Here is a 25118-nt window from a genome sequence, read left to right as displayed (position 1 = left end):
GAAGCTTCATTTTTTCTTAAATAATTAAATTTTGTTTTTAAAACCTCGTGTGCACACTTACTTTATAAGACCTTCTCCTGTTAAGAAAAATAAACACGAATGCCTGTCTATTTTGGAGAAAATCTCCATGTGACCATGTGAGTCATACACCACCTCGTCCTCAAAACCCAAACCACAAAAGAAAAAAAGGGTGATATTCAACACAAAAAAAAAAGAAAAAAAACATTTTTATTTTAAAATATAAAATATAAAATATATCGAGATGAATAACATAAAAAAATAAAAACATTATCTATAATTTTTGAAGAAGAAAAAAGAAGAAGAAGAAGAATAGTATTTGTCGTATAAAGTGAGTGGTTGAAAGATTCAAAGATGAAAACGTAGATATAAAAAAGTATAGAAGTTCATAGTTAGCTCATGAAGGAAGGCGGCAAAGTAAAAGAGAGCGTTGGTGGCTTGTGAGAAACATTAATAAAAGGTGGTGAATCTGTGAGGTGCAAATTAATCTCACTTTAGGCTCTCTCTCTGTCCTTTTCTGTGACCTTCAACAAGTCAAACGCACCCCTCAGCGGCCCCACACCTTTTATATATATATATATATATATATATATATATATATATATATATATATATATATATATATATATATATATATATATATATATATGCACAAAATATCATCATCATCTTCAAAAACAACGTACTCATTTCGTTTTCCCTTCGTCCTCTTCTGCTGGTCTAACTGGTGGGACACATTACACACCTCTTTCTGACTCCATTGTCTTCATTTCCTCACTCTAAACAGGTTTCCTAGCTCACAATTTTATGTCATTTATGCCTTTCATTTAGTTAATTATTCTTCAATTGCATCAAATAATTTCTAATATATATATATGGTGTTTTTGTTACTTGTACTTGTTCATGTCACATGCTAGATTCAAATTATCTTCAAGATCATTGTTTATATTGGTATTGCCAAAAAGGGAAGTATTTCAATCACATAATAATAATAATAATTTATCTCTTAATTTTATTTGTTTTTGTTTTCTGTTTTCTAGTTTTTATGTTAACCTATTCCATAAGTTTACTTAATATTTTTTTAGTTTCTCAAGTTTGTTTTTATATACCTAACTTTTTTAGACTCGTAATTTTTAAGAAAATGATTTAGTTTATTCTTAATAAAATAAATTTATAAACAAGTAATGTTAATAAGTATGGTCAGAGATTTTGAGCACAAATAATCGCATGTAATGTAAATACTTCCCTGATCTCGATGCAAATTATTTTGTAAACAAAGTGGTAAGCTACTATTCTTTATAGGTTATTTACAAAATAAAATATAATTTTCTATTTTATTATGATCGATCATACACAAATATCGCAGTTTTTTTTCTTCTACATTTATTCAGCACCGATAAAAGAGTATTTTTATTTTAAAATATAATATAATTGTGATAAATCAAGTAGAAAGTTAAAATATTTGTATTTTATTAACAAGATTGAAAGGTATATCTGTATAATTTTCCTTTTATTATTAAGCATCTTGTTACATGTTTGACGTAAACTACAGCTAGATTATTTAGTTTTTAGACTTGTACGATTATTAAAATCATTTTTAACATCAAAAGACAAATATAATTCCAAAGAGTTGAAATATGCTTAAGTATTAGAAAATCGTCACCTTGTTTTAATTTATATTTTTTATTCCAAATATTTCCATGAAAACAGGAAAAGAAAAAGGTTGTTTTAAATTGGAAGTAGATTCGGGAAATGGAGAATTTGAAAATTAAAATAGAAAGAGAAAATAAAATCATATTTTTAAGAAAATACATATATGACAATACTTATGGCAAATGATGCAGGTGGAGGGCCCTGGAGAAACTTCGTTGTGGGGTTTTGTCTTAACATGAAGTAAGGTCAATTAGGGTTTCTCTCGATTAAAGTCATCTTCTTTATAAGCTAATAAGAATGGAGAAAGATCACAACTATTCGGTACAGACATATATATATTTATAGATCTTCTGTGGCTTTTTTATGTTTTTGGCTCCATTAAAGCTTTTCATGTCAGATCTTTTCACCCTCTCTTATCGTCACAATATGTTGTTTTGCTCCAATTTTGCTGAATCTCCATTACTGCAGGCACCGGTATCCATGCCTCCAAGCTTCAACACACTTGACTACTCTCTAGATCACGACCAACACCACCTTTATCCACCAAATCACCATCAGCAGCAGCTCATGAAGTTCCAAGCTTCTGGTGATGAAAACAACAGTGGGTCAATGGTGGATTACATGCCTCAAACACCACCACCACCACCACATGGCTTTTACGGTGGTCCTAGCACTGGCACAATATCCTATGATAAATTGAGTTTTGCAGACGTGATGCAGTTTGCGGATTTTGGACCTAAGTTGGCTTTGAATCAAACAAAAAGCTGCGAAGAATCTGGGTTAGATCCAGTTTACTTTCTCAAGTTTCCGGTGTTACACGACAAGATGGAGGAAGAGCAGACTCTGATGGTGAACGAGGAGCCTGATGGTGAAGCAGAAAATCACGATGAGAGGTTCAAGTTGGTGGATGTGGAGGAGAAGTCAAGGGTTGGTGAAGAGGGAATGATGATGAGAGAAGATGAAGAGACTCGGCTTTCTGATGACAACAATTCCGTGCAGATTCGGTTTCTTGGTCAGGAAGAGACTCAGAAGAATGCAGGAGTGCAGGAAAACAAGAACAAGAGGAAGAGACCGAGAACTGTTAAGACAAGTGAGGAAGTTGAGAGCCAGCGCATGACCCACATAGCAGTTGAAAGGAATCGTAGGAAGCAAATGAATGAGCATCTTCGTGTTCTCAGATCACTCATGCCTGGTTCATATGTTCAAAGGGTAATAAAATATTACATTCATTCCATTGAAATCATAGTTCTAGCTAGAAAACAGCACATGATGCAGTTTTGAAACTAAATTATTTGTTATGTAGGGTGATCAAGCTTCTATAATTGGGGGAGCTATAGAGTTTGTGAGGGAATTGGAACAACTTCTTCAGTGTTTGGAGTCACAAAAGAGGAGGAGGCTACTGGGAGAAGCTCAAGCAAGACAAGTTGGGGAACCCTCCATTGCACAACAACAACAACAACCTCCTTTCTTTCCACCATTGGCAATTCCGAACGAGCAGATGAAGCTGGTGGAGTTGGAGAGTGGACTTCGTGAAGAAACAGCAGAGAGCAAGTCATGTTTGGCTGATGTTGAAGTCAAGCTTCTAGGATTTGATGCCATGATCAAAATCCTATCAAGGAGGAGGCCAGGACAGTTGATCAAAACCATTGCTGCACTCGAAGATCTGCAACTGATAATCCTTCACACCAACATCACCACCATTGAACAAACAGTTCTTTATTCATTCAATGTCAAGGTACACATGGATCACCTTATATTTACTTTAAGATCTATGAATTAGTTTAAGATCCTTGTGTTAACTTGATTCGGCTAATGTGTGTGTGTGTATGTAGGTGGCTAGTGATTCAAGGTTCACCGCAGAAGATATAGCCAGTTCGGTGCAGCAGATATTCAATTTTATCCATGCAAACACTAGCATGTGATAACAATTATATGTCGTTATTATAGATGTTGTGTGCTAGTGTAGGTGCTGTGTTTGTACAAGAATAACTAGTGATTCCTATAGTTACTGACATTGATTTTACACCAGACCTTTTCATCATATGTTGTTTCGATTTATTATTGTCTTTGTCGCGAGGATGACCGAACAAGATTATTTATATCAGTGGTAACATGGCTTTTCTACCATTTTCTCTCTCTCTTAATAGTAACACTGTACAGATGTTTTAACCTTTTTATTTTCACGTCTTTCTCTAATTTCTTTAAACCAGTTTCACGAAATAATACTTTTTTTCCAAGATTTATGGGGGAAAATGATACTTTGGAACTGTAATAAATTATATATATATATATATATATATATATATATATATATATATATATATATATATATATATATATATATATATATATATGAAAAGTAAAACAAAAAACGACGAAAACATATGAGTTAGGATGTGAAATTGACTAAGTGAACGACATATCTTATAATCCCATTAAACTAATTCCACGTTGATGGGTTAATTTACTTAACATATTTTTTTCTCTCAATTCATTTTTAATCTTTATTACAATAAATTATTCATCTATCTGAATTAAATAATTTTTCTATCAAAAAATTATAATAAAAAATGATAAAAAAATTGTCGGTAATGATCTATATCAACAATCTTCAATTTATATCTAATTCGATTAACATATACATTAAGTCAAATTCAATTTAATCTGCATTAAGAAAAAAATGTATTTTTCTAGTCCAATAAATTGAAACTACACTGAATTAGATTGAATGATATATTTGAACTCATTTTAACGCATCTAAGTCGATCTAATGGTAAGTTAAACTTTACAATGAACAATTTAATTAATTTAATAATATTAATAAACTTGCGTTGCAGAAGTATAAGTGACCCAGCCATTGCGTACTTATACTTTTTAATATCACACAGAGCTTAATGTTCTTTTAATTTGCTAAAATTATTGAATTTTTTATTTTATTTATTAAACAGACTTTCTATTTCATTTTTATAGAATTTTAAACATTACTTTTAATCCTTAAAAATATGTGAAGTTTAGTTTTAGCCATGGTAAAATATGTTTTTTTTTTTCAAATTTCAATTCATCTTTAGTTCCCAATATTTATTTTAATATAGATAAGTCACATATCTTTTGCAAATATTGAGTTTTTTTTTATATCATATTTAATATTATATCACAACACTAACATGTTCTATTACATGCTGTTCAGCACATTTATAATAGTAAGGGTAAAAATGATTGACTTTAAATTTTAGACGAAGTTAAAAAAACTTTATAGAATGAAAATCGAAATTAACCTTCCTCATAAAAGTCAAAAACACATTTAATTAACATACAAAATAAACGAGAAAAGGTGTTTTTATTTTTTAAATATAGGATTGACCAGGTGTCTTTTTTATTTAATTTTTTACATTCATTTTAATACTATATTTTTTACTTTTTATTATTTTTATTTCTTAAAAAAATATAAAAGTGTATATTTTTATAACCATTTTACTCTTATATTCTGTGTGTCAAGTGAATATAAAAGTGTGTCATGATACCATTATTCTATTTATATAACTAATTTTACTTACTCTTAATTGTGCATTTAGTTATTTTGCTCTCGTATTGTTTCTATTTTTTTTCTTTTAATATACAATAATATTTGGTACAAACTTAGTTTAACTTAACTGCATTGTTGATTTCATGGTATCACAGAAATTCATGTATGGAGAAGAGAAGTCTCTTGGATAGCATTCTTAGGTGAATTAGATAACATAGAGAGATTATGACATGTGGTTTAGGATTGGTTGACTTATCTAATTTGCATGAACTGAGTCAGTTGATGATGAGCAGTAGTAAGTGAAGAGTTTGTGGCAGAAAGTGTTGGAGACAAAATCTTCAATTTAGTGTTTCTTTATGAGATTCGGAAGTTAGCATGCAAGTACATGACTCTGAGGAGGAAAGTCAACGTGTCCCGTAACTTCCCTTTTCTCGATCTTTTGACCTGTCAGAAGAAGTAAGACCATGTTGGAAGTATTAGGCTGGATTCAGATGTTGCCACCCTTGTAGGGTCTTCCTACTTTTCAATCTCAATCTCTGCATCTTTTGTGTGGCTTATGACTTATTACAGGTGAGGGTAATACTTATTTTTAGTATATGTTTTTAATTTTGGTGTAAAGTTAAAATTAGTTTATGTTTTGAAATTGATACATTTTCATTTTTTATATTTTAAAAATAAATTGATATAATTTTTTAATCTTTAACGACAACTATCTTATAAAAATTTTAAAAAAATTCAAATGACGATTGTGGATTGGACGTCGTTGTTTTTGTTCGAATATGACCGACAGTTGAAGGTAAAAATTGTCATCGTTTGTTTACTCTTTTTTTTTATATATATAAAACGTCATTTTAATTATGTCATGACACACCACAAAGTTTTACCAAACAGACAGGCCCAACTGGTAACAGGTTTTTCATTTTGTAAACAAATTAAACAATGCAAATGTATAAATGTTTATAAAACATGCTCAAATGCATAATAAACTCAAACAATTAATATTTAATAAGTTTGTCCAATAGAAAATTTAAACAATGTTAAAAGAAAAACAACAGTTTTGTTTGTAAAGAATTAAAAAATGATATTTTAGATTTCACATTGGTTTAAGAATAATAATATTAGATTATTTTAATATTAAAATGATCTAATATAAATAATTTTGTTATAAATTAGTTTCATTATTCTAAAACACATTATCTTTCAATAAACTACCTTCTTAAATTTTTCTTACTTCTTTCTTCTCTTTCTCACATATTATTCTTTTGATTGAGGGTTCAAAATCATACGAATAATCATCACGACGAATTCTTTAATTTAAACCTATCAGTAACTCCATTAATGTAGATCAGTTTTTTTGTCTCTTTTTTCTTGGTCCAATCTATTTTGGTCTTGTATATAATCTTCTTTTTGTTGCATGTATTGTTTAAGTCATTAATATGAGTTTTTGTTGATTAGTGATTATAATGACATGATCTGATTATTTTTTTTATGTTTCTGTGTGTAGATAGAACACCTAATGTGAAGGTAAAGGTAAAGGTGTTGTGCTTTTATGACTTTTAAATAAAGCAAAGCACATTCAATCAATCATAACTAACAACTCTCTCCTAATCACAATTAACAGCCTCTCAATGGTCTACCCTTTAACTCTTTCAAAACACACTCATATCCAAAACCGAGTGGTTAAGTCGTCCCGTCCTTGCAACTAAAGGACCTATTTCTCTGCTCTTCAAAGACTTATGAATGAAAATGTCGACAAATCACACACCGAGCATTATCTTCAGCAAGACGCCAGAATCAATGTGAAACACAGTTGGAAAGGATACAACACTTGAATCCATCATCTTCCCATATCGCACGACCAAAGAAAATATTTTTCCTACATCACATAATTGAAAGAGAACCCTTGAACTCATGTTCCTACATCACATAACGAGGATCTCTTTCCTACATGGCATAGCCGAAAGAGAACCCTATGGCTCACTAGGTATTACAAATCAAAACCAAGACCATTCCATACCTAGAAGGTACCAATAACAACTCTCAAGGTATCTCATGACTTTGATATCCCGCACCCCAATCCATTCTATTAACACAAATAAAACCTTGCACAAACAACTTTCACCTAACCTTTTCACCCATAACACCCCTGACCAAAGCGATTAACTATATTAACAACTCAAACAGTCATACAATTTTATCTAGTGTCCAATACAATGCTCACAGCGTCAAGGTCATGGATTCACGGAAACATGCTTGAAAACATAATAACTTTATAAAATACCACGCACACGCAGAGTAGCTCAACCAGCCAATAATCATCAAGGATTTAATACAGAAATCGTAGCAAAAAAGTACAAGACAGCAAGACTTTTAGTGCAGAGTTTACAGCAAAAACAGTGCAAGACAGCAAGGCTTTTATATGAAAACTGCATGCAAAACATTAATGTTAACGCATCGACACGTCATTCCAAATTGACCAATAAGGCACTAAACATCACAGGAAGAAATCAATGATATATATGTAATGTAACAAACTAAGGCAATGTGACTTGTCAAAAACTGCTTCCCCAAATGTATGGGAAAAACCAAGGAGAACTATATTGCAGCACCGCTTAGAAGCCAACCAAAAATAATAGCCCATAAATTATAGGATGAATGTGTCATGGTTACACCACATAAAAATAATCTCGAGACCGAACAATAAAAAAATGCACTGCAAAGAGCAAAAGTAGGCCTGGCAGCAACACAAGGACAATTTGAATGCATTAAATCAGAGATTTTCAGCGTCAGTGGTTTTAGAATAATGCACCAGCGTTTTCATTTTAAAGCAAAAACTTCAATGGCCGAAAAATATTCAAAATAAAATATTGCACCCCATAACCTAAAGATATAAGAGAAAGGCCTCATTTTTTGAATGATACACCACTCAAAATTAAAGAATGATCATTACTTAACATGTTGAATTCATACATTCATTCAACAGCATTTTATTCCAACAAAGGAAAACAGATATGTGAACAGCAAGATGCATGGTATTCTAGCAATTAAAGCACCCTAGCAATTGGGAATGTCTAGCTTATACCAACAGACTCTTATAGCAACCAGAATCAGTTAACTCCATAAGCAAAAAGAATGATAGCTTATATGACCAATTTTCACTCACACATATAGTTTCTAGAAATTTAATTCAAGTAACAGAGACCACTACATAAATTGGCTTCAAGCAATAAGGATAGTTTCTAACCAATAAAACCAAATTAGAATCTGGACCAAGCATTGACAAGACCAAAACAACATTTACACAAAAGAAATGCACTCAACCAACCAAAAGGCCAAAAATACAATGCACTGATAACCAGTTTCAATTCACTAGCCTAAGCAAGGGAAACGAACATGGCGGCCACCCGCTATATACACTAAACCAGAAATAATGATATGTCCATGTATACATTGAACCTCAACTAATTTCAAATTACAGACACGACAACCATTCAAATTCACCAATTAAGAATTGATTATCGCAATTTGACATTAGCACTAGAGAGAAACGAGGACCAATGAAGGCGGCGTGAACAGGCATCAATTTGATTCCAAGTACATAACAGAATGAACATTATAATCATGAAATTGAACTAGGTTAGCTCTCCATATCTGGTTCGATACATTGTCACAATTAAACCCTCAACCTTCAATCCTAATCTCGTACTGCTCGTGCACAAAACTCACGTTCTCCGCGATCTCTCTTTCTCATTCGTCCTCGCTTCGTCCCTAATTAGATTTTCTCCCATGTTTGCCCAATAACCCGAGAACGCCGACGAATCTCTCTCGCTCTTCTAGAATCGCATCCCCACGCCTACCATGATGAGTTCCTAAAACACGGTCTCTCCACAAATCTCTCATGAGAAATTTGGCACTGGATGCGTTCTTGTTCCCCATGGTTTTGCTCATTACAACTCAAGCATTGAATTCCCCTAATCCTCCTAGGTTTATGAACGAACAAGAAAATAGAAGGGAAGAAGAGAAGAGAACAATGAGAGTGGAAGAGAAGAGAAGAAATGCCTCGCCAGCCCTCTACCCCAACTCTACTCGCGTTATTTGGGCTTCGTGACCCAACCCACGAAAAACCAAAATGTATAGAAAAAAAAAACATTAAATTAAGTGTAGCAGAAAAAAAATATAAAACCCTCTTTGGTCTCGTCTGAGTTCAAACATGGAACACACCAGTCACACTGATAAACATACAACATTCTACTACAAAGCCAAGCTCAATACGCTGGTTACATGTCCATTTAACATGTATTTAAGTGTCTTATTTCGCCTATTACACACTTTATACATATTTAACTTAAATCAATTATTATTTTATTTTGTTTTTCACAACACATAGACATATATACGAGATCTTTACTCCACCATACTAAGTTCTCACTAATTAAACAACATAATATTTTTATTATTTATTTAAAAATATACAAGATTATCATACAAATCAAATATCTAATGATGTCTACAATCAGGGTGTTCACTAAGCACTTGTATAAAATATAACTTATTTTATTAATAAGAGATATTCCATTAACTAACTTATATATAGAATTGTATTAATTTCCCAAAGTCTTATAGTCACTCAATTGTTCATTCTTTTTCTTTTTTTTTCCTCTTCTTCATTGGCTTGTGAGGGCAGGGCAACATGCCTTTCTTAACGTGGGGCAAGCTTCTTCACTAGTCAGGTTCAGTTGATCAGTCATTTCGTGAAGGTTAAGGTTTAAAGAAATGTTGAGGAACGACAAGTTGGAGAAGGTTGGGGAGAGTTTAATAGGTCTAGTTCTCTCTTAAGAACTCTTAAGGAATTCCACTAGTATTTAAGAAGATTACACAAGTTTTTCCTCTTAGGTTTTCAATGAGTATTCGCATCATTCTTGGTATATAAGTATTCTAACCATTTATGATATCAATCCTAGACACTATCTAGAATGTTTAACTCAACTGAGCTAAACGCTAAGTGTTTTATTCTCTTCAGAATATCCAACACAATTAGTGTTATGAGTATAAATACAAATTGGTAACTCTCAGAAAGAAGATAAAATCAATACAATGAAATTTGAGAACTTCCAAAGTTTTTTGTCGTAGAAATTTAGCTTTAGATGGTATATGGAAGAGTAATAACAAGCTTGTATGAGCATTAAAAAGTTCTCTTTGTATTCTTCTTGTCTTCTCTTCATGCATCCATCTATTTATAGCTTTCATTGAGATATGTCTATTAGATAGAGAATGTTCACTTCATGTAGAGTTGGTAGACTTTTTAGGTGAGAAGCCAAACTCAAGTTTGCTTTACAAAGGTACAATGATTTGTCATAACTTTTACCAAAACGTAACTTGCACGATGTGTTACAGCAAAAGTCTTTAAGGTAAACATTCCCAAAATGTTCTTCATATTTCTCAATGTCTTTATCTTGTGTGAAGTGATTCTGATCAAATCATTTTACTTTTATGATTTGCACAAATATCAAGAGCAAGGTATACAAGCATCGAAACACTTTATCGTACATGCATTTAATGTAATTTAACATAGACTACTTAACTCATTATACAAGATCCAGAGGAAAACTCCATACTACTAGACCCAAAATACAAGATCTAAAGAAATAAAACTTATTGATGACCCGTGATTAAAAGAGTTTGGGCTTAGCGTTAGACAGTCTTTATAAGTATACTTTCTCTCCACTCCTATTAACTTAGATTATTATCACTTTGCATCGAAAATCTAACCATTAGATATCTTTCATCTATATCAGAGGCTATCACTAAATTTTCTATAAAAACATCATATATTTACTTATACTTATAGATAATTATAGTTATCCTATCTAAAAGAAAGGTTAAAATACTAGGAGTAAACTCATCACTAAAGTATTGATTGAATGAAAATAAATAAAAATTCTTGAAAAAGAATTATCTTAATTAAAAAATAAATTTATTTTCTTATTATTTTTCATTATCCTAAAATTGTTTATTATTTTTCTTAGTTAAAGTGACAAACTAATTTGATCTAATAATGATCATGTGAGTTATTTAAAAATAGTTATGGAGTCTCTCAAAAACTACAATTTGTTTTTCTCTATTTCTATTAAATTAATTTAAGTTTAACTTATTTTTAAAAGAATCAGAATAATAAAATAAGATTAAATAAGATGAGATTTGTTTCTCACATTCATTAAACATAAAAATTGAGAAAAATGAAATAACAAATGACATAATAAATCTAATTTTTTATTAAAATAAATTATTAATAATCTGACTTTGAAATTATATTAAAATAATAACATTTAAGTCTAAATCAATTTTATAAAAATAAAGATCATTCCACTTATACAGTAGATCATATCTATAATCCATTTAAGATTTTCTAAACTTTTCTCCAATAAAACGGTAGATATAGGAAATTTTTATATTCCTATTGGTCTCTTTTCTCTTTTCACCCATTTGACTATTTATTTCAAAGGAACATATAAACATTTGGCGCGGTTCACAATTTCTTTCTAATAGGGATCAAATTAGAACGTTTGCAAATAATCAAATTCAATCCCATTTTACATGCATTTAAATGTCACAACTTAATTTAAATACACGCTTTTTGTGTTTCGTGATATCTCACAAATAAAACGTGGTCGGTGTTTGTTGTTATCGTATGCTTGTCATTGTTCGCCGGGAGAATCATTTACAAAATATATAGATGAATGAAAATAAATAAACTTTATTTAATATTACAAATTGTATTTGAAATGTGATGTGATAAATAGAGATAAATATAAGATTATCAATATTTTAATTTTTTTCAGTTATCATAAATTTACATTATAAGAATAATTTTCTTACTATTTAATAATTGTTCGTTTTATATAGTTGGATATTGTTTAACCTATCTACCTACATCTTCATTAAATTTAGCAGGGATCATTTTCAACGTTTTACAATTTAGGTTTAATACCTATTTTGGTCCCTACCGTAATTTGTTAAAAAATGTTCAGTCTGGTCCTTTTCGCTCACGGCGTTAAAAATCTAACGGTGCAAATGCCACCGTGGCGCAACCTTATTGAGTTGTCAAGTTTGATGAATACGTGGATGTTATACTATGTAAATATTAAAAAAAAAATTAAAATGACACATCAGCTTCCACCTCCACCACCTTCCCAAGCACGCCTCTCCCTCCCACTCTGATTCTGCCGGCTCCCACCTCCAGTTCCACTCCGACTCCGATGAAGAGGGATACAAATATCAAAGCAAAACCCTCTTATTTTTCACTCTCACACGCCCTAATCTCTTTGTGCACAGATTCTCTGGAAACCCCAAATCCCAAAAACTCAGAAACTTTGTGAACCCCAAATCCCAGAAACTCAGTCTTCGCTGAAAAATGGAGAATAAGCTTTATTTGAACCGAAACCTCGCCGAAGAAGATGCATCGCTGATTCGATTTCTAGGGTCTCGATTTCTTAACATTTTTCATCGTGCTTTTAATGTCTCAGTAATTAGTGCAGTTTCTTTTGATGTGTGGACTCATTCATGGAATGTACTTTAATAAACCCAAATGTACAGGTGAACTCAAAATTGAAAAAATAACAATGTACAGGTGAACTCAAAATTGCCAAAGCTACCTGTTCACAAATTCAAGCTTCAACAAAAAAGCTGTAACAGCTTAAAACCAAGAAAAAGGTAGAAAGAGCAAGCGACGGTTTAATTCCATGTTAGTAGGACTTGCATGCTAATTCCATGTTAGTAGGACTTGCAAGCAACAGTTATGTAACCCTTGCTTTTTATTGTGGGGAGGAGAGGGAGAGGGGGAGGAAGAAGGAGACGACGACCTCTAATGTCACGTGGGAAAAAACCTAAATTCACAGTGAAGGTGGAAGATGAAGTTTTAAATTTTTTTTAATATTTACACAGTGTAACATCCACGTATTCATCAAACATGACAACTCAATAAGGTTGCTCTACGGTGGCATTTGCACCGTTAGATTTTTAACGGTGTGAGCGAAAAGGACCAGACTGAACATTTTTTAACAAATTATGGGGTCTTACTGAACTTTTTTGAAAGGTATGATCATTTTGAACCAAACCCATAAAAGTAGGGACCAAAATAGGTATTAAACCTACAATTTACAATAGCTTTTAAACGACTTTAAAGTCAAAACTATGACACAATAAAAACACACACATATAGGGTTTGCTAATGCGCTTACGCCTGTTTTTCAGTTGGTACATTTTAGACATGTATACCGGGTTTTAGTAGACAAAAATATCCTTATATATTATGGATTCTAAGTTTTAAGTTTAAAAAAAAGAAACCCCCAAACCCTTCCTTACCTCTCACATCCCTCTCAACCCTTTCTCTCTCATCTTTCTCACTCCAATCTTTTCTCTGTCATCCCTACTCTAGCCCCAATTGAAAAATTCAGAAACACTTGTCGTTAAACAATCTTACAAAAAAATGATTTTATAATGAGTTTTCATCTTATAATTTTTGTTTTATCTAATTTTATCCAATTTTCACAAGCATAAAGGAATTGATAATTGATCTGGGAAAAATCAGAAATACTCGCGGTTAAACAATTTCTTACAAAAAATGATTTTATAATGAGTTTTTATTTTATAATTTTTGTCTTATCTAATTTTATCTAATTTTCACAAGCATAATGACATCAAAGGAATTGGTAATTGGCCTGAAAAAAATCAGAAACACTCGTTGATAAACAATTTCTTACAAAAAATGACTTTATAATGAATTTTTCATTTTATAATTTTTGTGGTATATAATTTTATCTAATTTTCACAAGCATAATGACATCCGAAAGAATTGGTAATTGGCCTGGAGGGTTTTTTAGAGATGATGATTCAACGTATGCAGATGATGAAATTATAGAGGTTAGTGAAGATGGTGAAATTGAAGAGATCTTGAATGAACCTTTGCCTGAAGGTGAATATGTCAATGACTCAATTCTTTACAAAGACAAATTGTTTAAAGGCAAGTGTTTCTGATTTTTTTCAATTGGACAGTAGGGATGACAGAGAAAAGATTGGAGTGAGAGAGATGAAAGAGAAAGGATTGAGAGGAACCAGAGAGGTGAGTAAGGGGTTGGGGTTTTTTTTTTTATTAAAATACTCTTAACCTTAAAACTTAGAATCCATGATATATAATGATATTTTTGTCTACTAAAATCCGGTACACATTAATTCATAACTATCTTTTTTTCAATAATATAAAAATTTATATTTATAAATAAAAAAATTAAATTTGGGGATTATACGGTTTATAAATTTTATAGTCGTATTATATTTGAAAAAAATATTTAATTTAATAAAAGATAAAACAATCTTACTAAAAAATAAGATAACAAAAGTATTTAAATTTAATAAAAAGAAAAATATTTTTTAAAACAAATTATACCAAGCATGACAGAATATTGGCATAAGAATCGTTAAATATGAATATAGATCAAAACATAAGAGATAATCCTTTCAAACAATAAATTGTGGACCCAAAGTAAAAAAAATAGAACGAAAAATTATTTTTCCACACACATAAAATTTTTAATATTCATTTGATATTATAATTTTTTACTTTTTATTTTGTTTTAAAAGTATATAAAAATTTATACTTTTATAACCATTTTTTTTATATTATATATCAAATTAATATAAAAACGTGTGATAATATCCTTATAAAGTCAAGTTTCGACGTCCATACACAATGTTTAAAAGTATATAAATATCCAAAAGGTTTAATCGTTTTCTCAGCAAAACCTGAGTCACGAAAACAGATTCCCAATTTTCGCTACCAAAACCTTTCAGCATGTTGGTGAAATACTTGGCTGAATTCTACTCTCATATGAAATGGGTGTTTGATTTCCTTCTCTTTTACCCATTCTATAAGCTCCATGATTCTCAAATTGCAATGATTGGAGAAGAGCAGAGCATATGCCACTATGCACACAACCCTGGCACAGAGGAAGATGCTGATTGTGCTGTTTGTCTGTGCAAAATTGGAGACGGTGAAGAGATTAGAGTTCTTAGGTGTGAACATTTCTTTCACAGAAATTGCTTGGATGCATGGGCTGCTCTCAAAAACCCATCTTGCCCTCTTTGCAGAGAACCGATTAGGCCAAGAAGAACCCTCAATGAGGTTGGAGCTGAAGTTCTGTGGTTTCAATTTTGCTCTGTAAACACAACTGAGGGCGACAGATGGTGGCTTCGTTGAGTCATAAGTGAAAACGGTCAATTATGGTTTAATTAAAGGCCTGTATGCGACACGGTAGAAACGATTAGATTTGTTTCCTGAGTGTAAGCCTAAACTTGCACTGTAAATCTGAACTTTTTCTTTTTAATTTCGTAATATTTGGAATTAGTTTTTGTGGTGATTTCTTTTTTTCCTTTTTTTAGCCATCATTATATAGGCTCATATTTCACTGCACTGTATAATATACCGATCATCTTTCATCATATAGAATATTATTAAAAAATAAATAGAAAAAAAATATAAAATAAACCAAACTCATTTAAAAAGAAAAATAACAAGTAAAATTAGTTGTTTCTATCGCACTCTATAGGCTCACATCATTTAGAAGTTAAACTTTAAAGAATTTTAAGTACTTCTTTCATTTTCCGAAACTCATTTTAAGGACAAAACTATGACATCCATTATGGCAAATCGTTAAGGTCAATAACACTTCATTCAAAATATTGTTCTCTTTAAAACATGTGTTTCATCATATTTTCTTAAAACGCACCTTAAAGGATAGAAAGAAGAACAAATATTTAAATTGTCTTTGGCCTTTCATAAGTGATGTGAGATGGAAGACTATTAGATATTGTAGAAATATTACTAATTAAATAACCCTAGACATTGTAGTTAAAAATTGGAAAGTTCATATCAATGCACTACAAGAAAAAAACAAATTACCAACAAATTTGTATTGACAACATGAAATTTGTTGATAAATATTAATTACTAACAGATTCATCGACAAATACTTTTGTTTGATTTATGGATGGAAGTGTCCGTCAATAAGTTGTGTTTATCAACAGATTTATCGACGAATATATTCACTTAATTTATAGACAAATATATTTCTTGGTAAGATTGTATGTGAAATTGTTGACTTAATTTATTGGATGATATATTCATAAGTAGCTTGTTTAATGAAATCAAATTTACATTTGGATTTCCCTCGCACAATTTCAATTTGCACTTTCCTTTCCAATTTCCAACTTGAAAGCTCCATCCAACATAACAAATCTAGTGATGTTGTCATTGCCTTGCCTTCACGCTGTCGTGGCGTGACCCTACCGTGATATCAAGTTGTTGGGATGACTTGTTCATGTTGAAGGATCTTGTTATCGAGGGTCCCTACTACATTTTCTTTCACTCCCATCATCGAGCCCTTGTTCTTCATAATAGGTTGTAAAATTTGTGAAATCTAATCAGAATAAGCATTAGAAATTGGGTTGTAAAATGTGTCGAGTTATATACCACAATAACGACGCTGGTTGAGCTCTGTGTCATAACTGGTCGAGTTATGTTTCATAATAGGTCGGACTCTGTATCATAACAGGTTGAACTCTATTTCTTAACTGGCCGAGTTCTATTTCAATACATATGTCGTGCTATGTTTCATAACAGGTCGAGCTCTGTATTATAACATGTCGGACTTTGTTGATAAACATCACTTGAATTCTTTATGGACTATGTGAAAGTTGCATTTCCACAAAAATATAATTCCAAAAATATGTTGTTGGGTGGATTCAAGAGGTTGGTCAATTCCATCCATTGTCTAAAAGTGTGTAAAGCTCCTAGAAGCTCTAAATGTGAGGTGTTATGTTTGAAGTAATGGAAGTTGCAAAAGGCTTTGTGACACATGTGGTTGTGTGCTCCTTATCGTAGTGCTTGTGTTGTTGTTTGTTCTGTTGGATTAGCGTTTGCATTTAATTACGAAATATTGTCACACACTTGAACTCCATTTCGTGTGACAATTGAGTCTGATTTCATGTGGTTATTATGTAAATATAGAATATTAAGGAATATCATGACATATTTAACCTATTGAGATTTGTTGATATATATTATTAATAAATAAATACTTACACCAAAAAATATATCTCAAAATATATTTCATGTTCTCTCCTAGACTATGTTATTTAACATATTTGTTGGATTAGATATGTACAATTATTACAAAAAAAATAATGTTTTTTCATTAATTGCATAATGTTGTAATAGAAATTATATGAATATAATTATTATTTATTTTAGAAAGAATTTGTTTAAATAATAGAATGAATACATTAAAAGTTTGTTACTAGTTATAAAAATGATATTTTTGAATATTTACATTAATATAAAGTTACAAAGTATAAATCAATAGTTATATATAAAATAACACAACTAAAAGTTTTAAAATTAAAATGATACCATTATAATATCTTAAACCTAATAAGAGTGCAACAAAGTCTTAACTATTGTTCATGTGTGAATGTAAAAACTCTAGCATATTTTTAGCATAAAAATCGGTTATATTTGTCTTATAAAAAGCTCCAAATTAGGAGCAAGTCTTTTTCCCACACCAATAAGTCACAATCAACACTAGCAATTCTGACCAAACTTTTCCTTGTCTGGTACTGATAAATCCATCCAACTATTCCATCATTTCATCAAATCCAACCAGAACTTGAACCATGAGCCCTCTAATCAGACTAGCCTTAGCAATCAACTTCATTTCCAGTTCCCATTCCTTCATAATGCTCACGGACCTCTTTCTTCTTCCTCACACCCTTCTCAAATCGACATTACATTCTATTTTCCTCCACTTCTACCGTCCCTTGTCGTGCACCCTCTTCAGAGATAACTCCATCACGTGCCGTCACGTGTCGACCTCCTCCGTCTCACCGGAGGAGGAAGATTGCGCCGTGTGTCTCTGCAAAATGGGAGAAAGAGAAGAAGAGATTGTAACTCTGCGGTGCGAGCATGCCTTTCACAGAGGCTGCTTCTACACATGGGTTGCTTTCAACAGTATCTCTACCACTTGCCCTCTTTGCAGAGATTCAGTGGCTACGACGAGGCATTAAAATTTCAGTTTGGAAACACTTAGAATCTATTATTTGTATTTTATTTTGAAACTGTAATCTATTATCTGTAATTTATTATAAAAGTATCAGGACATGATGTCATGTTTGTATATTGAGAAGAGTATACAATTTTTTAAAACAGAATAAATATAAGATTACTATCAAGTGAATTAAAATTAAAATTAAATATATTAAACATTGTTAGAATAAAAAATTATAATTTATTATCATCGTAAAAATATTATTATTTGATGATTGAGTATTTTATTAATAAATATTAATAAAGTATTAAATATGAATACCTATGTCAGACACATATTCACAAATTATGTGGTGTACATAGCCTATAATTCAACCCAGCCAGACTTAAACATGTGACTCTGATATTTATCTTGGATGTTGTGTTCTAATATCATATATGACGCAAAATTTATATGAACATATTAGTATATTCGATTTCATATGCATTCTTATCAACATAATCTTTTATAAAAACTTTTCTGAGAAAATATAATGTTTATATAAATAACTAATTAAAATTTTAAGTAAGTATAAAATTTAAATATTTTATCGTATATGGTAATGTTTTAACCATATAAATTTTACACCCTGATTGCATTAGTTAATGAGAACCTTCATTTAAAAAAAAAAAACTAAAATGTGTTAATTATTGATTGATTTTTTTTGTTTAAGAATTTGTAAAAACACTTTGCTTAAAAACTATTATAACGAAAAAAAATCCGATGCATTTATTAATATCAATAATATCATAATTTTAATATAATACGTTGTTGGATACAAAAGAATTATAAACTCAAAAGAAATATATATTGTTTGAATCTATGCTTTAGTTCACAGGTAGAAAAATAAGATTTTATCACTATCTAAGGAGTGAAATTCACTTAGTCATAATAGGTTGATTGAAATTCATTTGTCATACTAGGTTGACTAGTGACATTTTCGTAATAAAAATAAAATTTATTATAATGTAATATTGGAAACCAGTTATAATAACTTAACACTTGTCATAATACATGATACACACTGACAAACTCAAAATTTTGTTAAAAATATTTATGATTGGTTTTAAAGAATCGATCATAATATCTCTTTATTTTTACATTTCTTATGCAATCACATCTTCACTCTTTACAATCCCTAATTTCTTCTCTGCATCCTCTCTTTTCTCGTTCATCATTTGCGGTCAACAAACTATCCATGTCGAGTTCGTCAGTCATTGTTGTCGAGTTCACTTGTCACTGTCCTCTAGTTCGCTGGTCACTAAATCCCTAATCTCGTTCACATTCCTTGCATCCACATCAAGTTCATCGTAAGCATTTGCGAATGGTCAAGTTTTCAAATTCTTAATTTGTCATTTACATTCCTCTCTTATTGTAAGGCTTTTTGATCCGATCAAGCACTAGGTGTCCACTGTCAATGATTCCTCCCGCTTCAAAGAAAGCTTCATAAATCTCAACTTCCTTACTTCACCCGAAGATGACCTAGTTGTTATATGTGAAATGTTCTACTTAAAATTAGATCTTGAAATGTATTCTTAAAATTATGAACACAAATATTTTACACAACTTAAGGAAATAAGCACTATAGTTAATCAACGTAATTAATATACTTGATATTATATTATTTATATTATTATTTATAAGTTTTATATAATAAGTGTGATCCATGTAATTAATTATTTTAATTAATTTTTATTAACTGATAAGTTAATTATACCTTAATTATAATTTTAAAATAAGTTAATTTTATTATTAATTTTCAGATATGGGTCTTTATTGATCATCGTCATAATGTAAAATTATACCATGAAAGTCGAGTCTGAGACGTGCTTCGACATATATAGTACATTACATATTTTATTTTAAAACATTCTAAATTGAAAAATATATTATTCTTAAATATAAAAATAATGTTGGAAACAATAAAGTTAAATATAAAAGTATCAGCTTATTTTTTATTTTAAAATGATTAACTAAATAGTATCTGTCTTGTCACATCTTTTCAAAGTTATATAGTGAAAGAATAATGTGACTATCTGGCTGTATGTGTCAACATAGATTATAATGCATTTGAAGAGGACATAATACATATTGAGTGGCCAATATTGTCTTGTCGCATCGACAGTTAAGCTAATAATGGTCATTCTAACAACCATAGTTTTGGATTTGTTGGATTGCTTATAGAGTCAATATTTTAGTCTGATTTTGCTTTTCATTCTTCAAGAGAATTTCAATTGACATAGGAATGCTTTTTATTGTTATTTACTAAAATATATTCAGAAAAATTGAGTGATAGATTCTACTGAAATTGGTCCAAATTTTCGACACTGTTTATAAATGATTGAACTTTGTAATGGTATTAAGAGGATTTTCTTTTTCGAGAAGTAAAACTAATTTTGGTAGTTTCATCGGCTAATCTCTTTTAATTTTGGAAGTAAAACTAATTTTTAAGAGGATTACGTAGGGAAAATGTGTATTGTTATGGGTATTATGTGGGGGTAATATGACTTGATGATTTTCATGAGTGTGTGTTTTGATTTTATGGATTGAAATGTTTGATTGAATGACGTTGGTAAGTGATATAGTTTTTGTATATTATTCATGATTGTGGTTAACTCACCCTTGCTTGTTTGTGTTTATGAGATGATCATATAACTCATGTTGTTATACGAAAGCAGACATTGTTACAAATGAATGATGCTAAAGTAGTTTAGAGTAAGGAGTCGTACTAGAAAACTTGTGATTTTAAATTGTATTATGGAATAATGATATTTTTAAGTTGTATTTTGAACAACTTTTTAGTTTTGGTTTTTGAAATAATGTTTATAATAAGATTTTGAATTCACTTATTAGTGATGGTACCAAATGTTCATTTCTTTAGTAAATGAAAATTTTGAAAAAAAATTCAAGTGATATTCTGAGAAAGGATATTACATATACACTCAACACTACTTAATGATACTTTCGGGTGTTCAACATCCTGAAATTAAAATGCTCTAGATATGCAATACATGGTTTTGCAATCAACTAGGCTTGTATATTTTCTATAACAACAATTCTATCCAATAAGTGCAAATCATGTGGATCTACCAACTATTACACCGTGTGTAGTGAAAGATTATTTTTGGCTTTTGTTTTGGGTAAGGGGTTGAGGTCTTCTACTCTAAGTTGTCTTGAAGATCGAATGGACAAGTCACTAACTTTACGTAATAATCTTGTAATAAAAATTAGTAATAAGAATTAATTTTTGACCTCCCATTTAGACATATTTTATAATAATATAATAAATTTACCATTAAGTCTGATTCATTAATTATCAATAAATGACATTGTTTCTATTAATTTTCAATCAATGACTATTTTTCTTATTAATTATTCATCAATAATTGTTATTATTCAGATTAATTATCAATTAATGAAAATTTTAGACTGATCGATATTTTCTCACTAAGTCTAGGTGAAGCTCAGCATCCATTTCCTTAGACAATGACCACCCACTTTAGAACCCATTGAACACAAAGCTTAAGACAGGATTCACCAAATACTTGAGTACGCTGATCTTGACAACTAAACTGCTCTCGTGGTCCATACGCAATTGGCCAACATACTTATAGAATATGAAATGAAGTTAACTCAAAAGTCAGAATATAACAATGATCCTTATCCTTCTCAAGAAATATTTCGAAAGCAAATGTATCTTTTCTAAATCGAGATGATATCGGCCAACAACGGTTTGAATACCTATAAGTAATATGCATTAGGAAAACAATTAGATAATTAAGCATAACGTAGTCAAAAAATTGAGTCATAATCTGGGTCCATTTATACAAAAATAAAGTGTTAAAATAAGATAAGGTTTTGAAAGTGTGATTATTCATTTATTATATATTTATTACACAATTTATTGTTATTCGCAAATTTTGACTACCTAACCGACACCTTGACAAATATATTTAAAAAAAAATATTTGGAACAAAAAAAAGGAAACAACTCACAGAACTAAACTTAGGAACAATGAATTAATTACCTGCATTTTTAATTTATTTTTCCTCTTTAAGTTAAACCATATTTAATTTAAAATTATTTATATGGTATTAATACACTGTAGAAAGTTGATTCCTCTGTTTGCACCCACCAACCAAATTATTTTCTTTGGTATTTATGTAATTATTTTGTGATATTGTATTAAATTACTGTCACAAGATATGTTCTATAGTTTACCAGATTACACAGGACACAACACATAAACTGAAATAGAATAATACTTAGGAGAGTACACACAATTAATTCATGTATTTTTTTTACATAACTTATTTTATTTTAAAATATTCCAATTTGAAAATTACAGTAGTTCTGAAAACAGCAGAGATAAGATGATTTTTTGGTATCATCCAATTTATTTTTTATCTAATCACATTAAATAATTGGAATTGTTTCCTAATATTTTAAAAAAAATATCTGGGCGAAAGAATAATGTTACTTTGTAATACGTCAACGTATTGTCGACAGAGACTCTAATTAATGCAATGGATACATATTAAGTTGCCAAAATTGCGAGGATTGATGGTGAAGCTAATAAAGTCTTAACAACCACAGTTTTGGATTGGTTGGATTCCTTCTAGAGTCAATATTTTAATCCTACTTTTCCTGCTTATTAACTTCTTCAAGAATTTCAATTAAGTTAGGAATACTTTTTTGGCTTTTTTATTAAAATATATTTAAAAAAATTGAATTCGAGATTATACTTAAAATAATTTTTTTATCTAATTAATTAAATATTGAGCTAAATACTAATTAAATAATTGAATTTTCTAATCATATTAATAGGATTTTGTTTTTGTTCTCCCGAAAAATAAAATTAATTTTGGTAGTTTCATCATGTCATCATCATTTAATATATTCTCTGGTTAAAAGGTTAAGCGTTTTGTCAACCATCAATTAATTTATTAAATATATTTTGAAATATTTAATGTATTAGATTCAAAAGTATTATAAACCTATAGGTTGTTTTATCAATGAATTGAATATTAATTATTTCAACGAGTGAGTTTGTTAACACTGCACAAATTAGGCAACAAGTTGAATGTTCTTTTTTATTGTCAAATCTTATTTTATTTCAGGATTGTTATGGTTGAGGAATAAAATAATTTATACATAACAAAAGTTAAATTATATTTTGAAACTATTTAAATATGTTATTGTTGAAACTAGACGAAATAAAACCCATTAGATTATATTAGAGGAAGTGGTTTAATGATAACAAAATATATATCATCAAATGATACATATACAATGTTTAAGTACAATAACTATACGATATAAGGAAGTATTATAATTGATAAATATTACAAAATATCACATTTTCCTTGAAGGTATTGAAATATGTTTTTTATTTTTATGAATATCCAAATAATAAAATAGAAAACTTCTTTCCCACTCTATTTCCTAATTTCACTCCATTTCAACCCAATCACTCATTCAACGTAAGAAAGGAATAATTTGGTTTAGCAAAAACACTAGTGGAAGAAAATGAATGCATGTATGTGGTCCAAAATGCACCCCTATGTGACTCGCAACATGTGCATGCATAAAGATACAAAAAGGGAATAGTTGTATAATAAAATTAACACTACAAACATTTAAAAAAAACTAAATATATTATTTATTATATATATTATATAATATATATATATATATATAATGCATGTATTTATCTCTACCAAAGTAGTTAATTCTATAAATGAAGTTTTTGAAATACCAATGAAGAAAACAAATCTATGTTGATGATTTATGACTAAGAACCAAAGTTAATCTATTAATAATGTTTAGACACTCAACTTAATAAGAAAAAAAATAGAGAACGTAATTACAAAAGTTAGTATGAGTTAACATTTCTTTACGCTAAGGTATTATTGCATAGACTTTTCAAAAATCTGAATAATTATTTCCTTTTGTTGATTCTTTATGATTTATATTTTAGTAGAGATATAACAAAAGATATTGAATTGATGAATTTTATATTTTAATATCTAACTTATAATATTTTCTAGCTATACATCGACGACATTGGATATGACAAATACACAAGTCTATCAAACTGGAAGTCCATATAAATGTTGTTGTCAAGTTGTGTTATATAACTTACTTTTAGTTGTAATTTGAGTGAGTGTATCATATAATTTATTTTCAAGTACTTGAATCATATAAATGTTGCATGTTCGCAAGTTTTGTGATATGCATTAAATGATGTTGTACTGGTGAAAGGAGATGTACTTGTCTAGATGTCTAGTATTACATGAAAGTTAGATAGATTTGATTAAGGCATATTATTGACTAATTAAAACACTTTTATTTCTATAATTATACCTTGGTATTTGTTAAAAGTTGTATAGTTTCAATTATACTTAATTAACTTTTATCAAAATTAGATGATTATAGAAATTTTGACACTATTTTGTATTATTTGTAGCTTGAAGACAATGAAGACACACTTGATGGCAATGAAGACAATTTTGTAGAATAATGAAATTTTAGTTATGTAGAAAAAAATAGGTAGGATGTTTTGTACCTAAGTTTGTAATTTCAATTTTGATAGTTTTATTATTATTATATGAATACCAGTATTGATAAGTCGGTCCTATACTATAAATGATAAATTAAGAATTAGTCATGAGACCCCCTGTTAATCCAAATATGGAACCCCATTCTTTGTTAAGATCGGATAAGTGAAAATAACACTAATGAGCAATCTCAACTTGGTTTAGAGCAATCTCAACCCCCGAAGAATC

General features: G+C 29.9%; 2 protein-coding genes across 3 annotated transcripts; both read left to right on the top strand.

The window, feature by feature from the left end:
- Positions 1–671: 671 nt before the first annotated feature.
- On the top strand, positions 672–3798 carry LOC124844550 (transcription factor FAMA). 2 transcript variants are annotated; one of them, XM_088108682.1, is made up of 5 exons: positions 672–805; positions 1863–1992; positions 2140–2880; positions 2975–3406; positions 3504–3798. In XM_088108682.1, exons 2-5 carry the CDS (start codon positions 1969–1971, stop codon positions 3591–3593), a joined length of 1287 nt encoding a protein of 428 aa, XP_087964808.1. In that variant the 5' UTR covers positions 672–805; positions 1863–1968; the 3' UTR covers positions 3594–3798. The 2 variants fall into 2 exon arrangements, with proteins under 2 accessions (XP_087964808.1, XP_087964807.1); XM_088108681.1 differs by lacking the exons at positions 672–805; positions 1863–1992 and having other exon boundaries at positions 2020–2880.
- An 11243-nt stretch (positions 3799–15041) lies between these two features.
- Positions 15042–15446, top strand: LOC148202825 (E3 ubiquitin-protein ligase RHA2B-like). Its single transcript, XM_088109685.1, has one exon. It carries the CDS (start codon positions 15042–15044, stop codon positions 15444–15446), a length of 405 nt encoding a protein of 134 aa, XP_087965811.1.
- The last annotated feature ends 9672 nt before the right edge of the window (positions 15447–25118 follow it).

Source organism: Vigna umbellata, chromosome 3 (assembly GCF_029865625.1).
Source record: "Vigna umbellata cultivar VRB3 chromosome 3, Vumbellata_1.0, whole genome shotgun sequence".
Classification (NCBI taxonomy): Eukaryota; Viridiplantae; Streptophyta; class Magnoliopsida; order Fabales; family Fabaceae; genus Vigna; species Vigna umbellata.
This window is presented reverse-complemented; position numbering and strand designations above follow the sequence as displayed.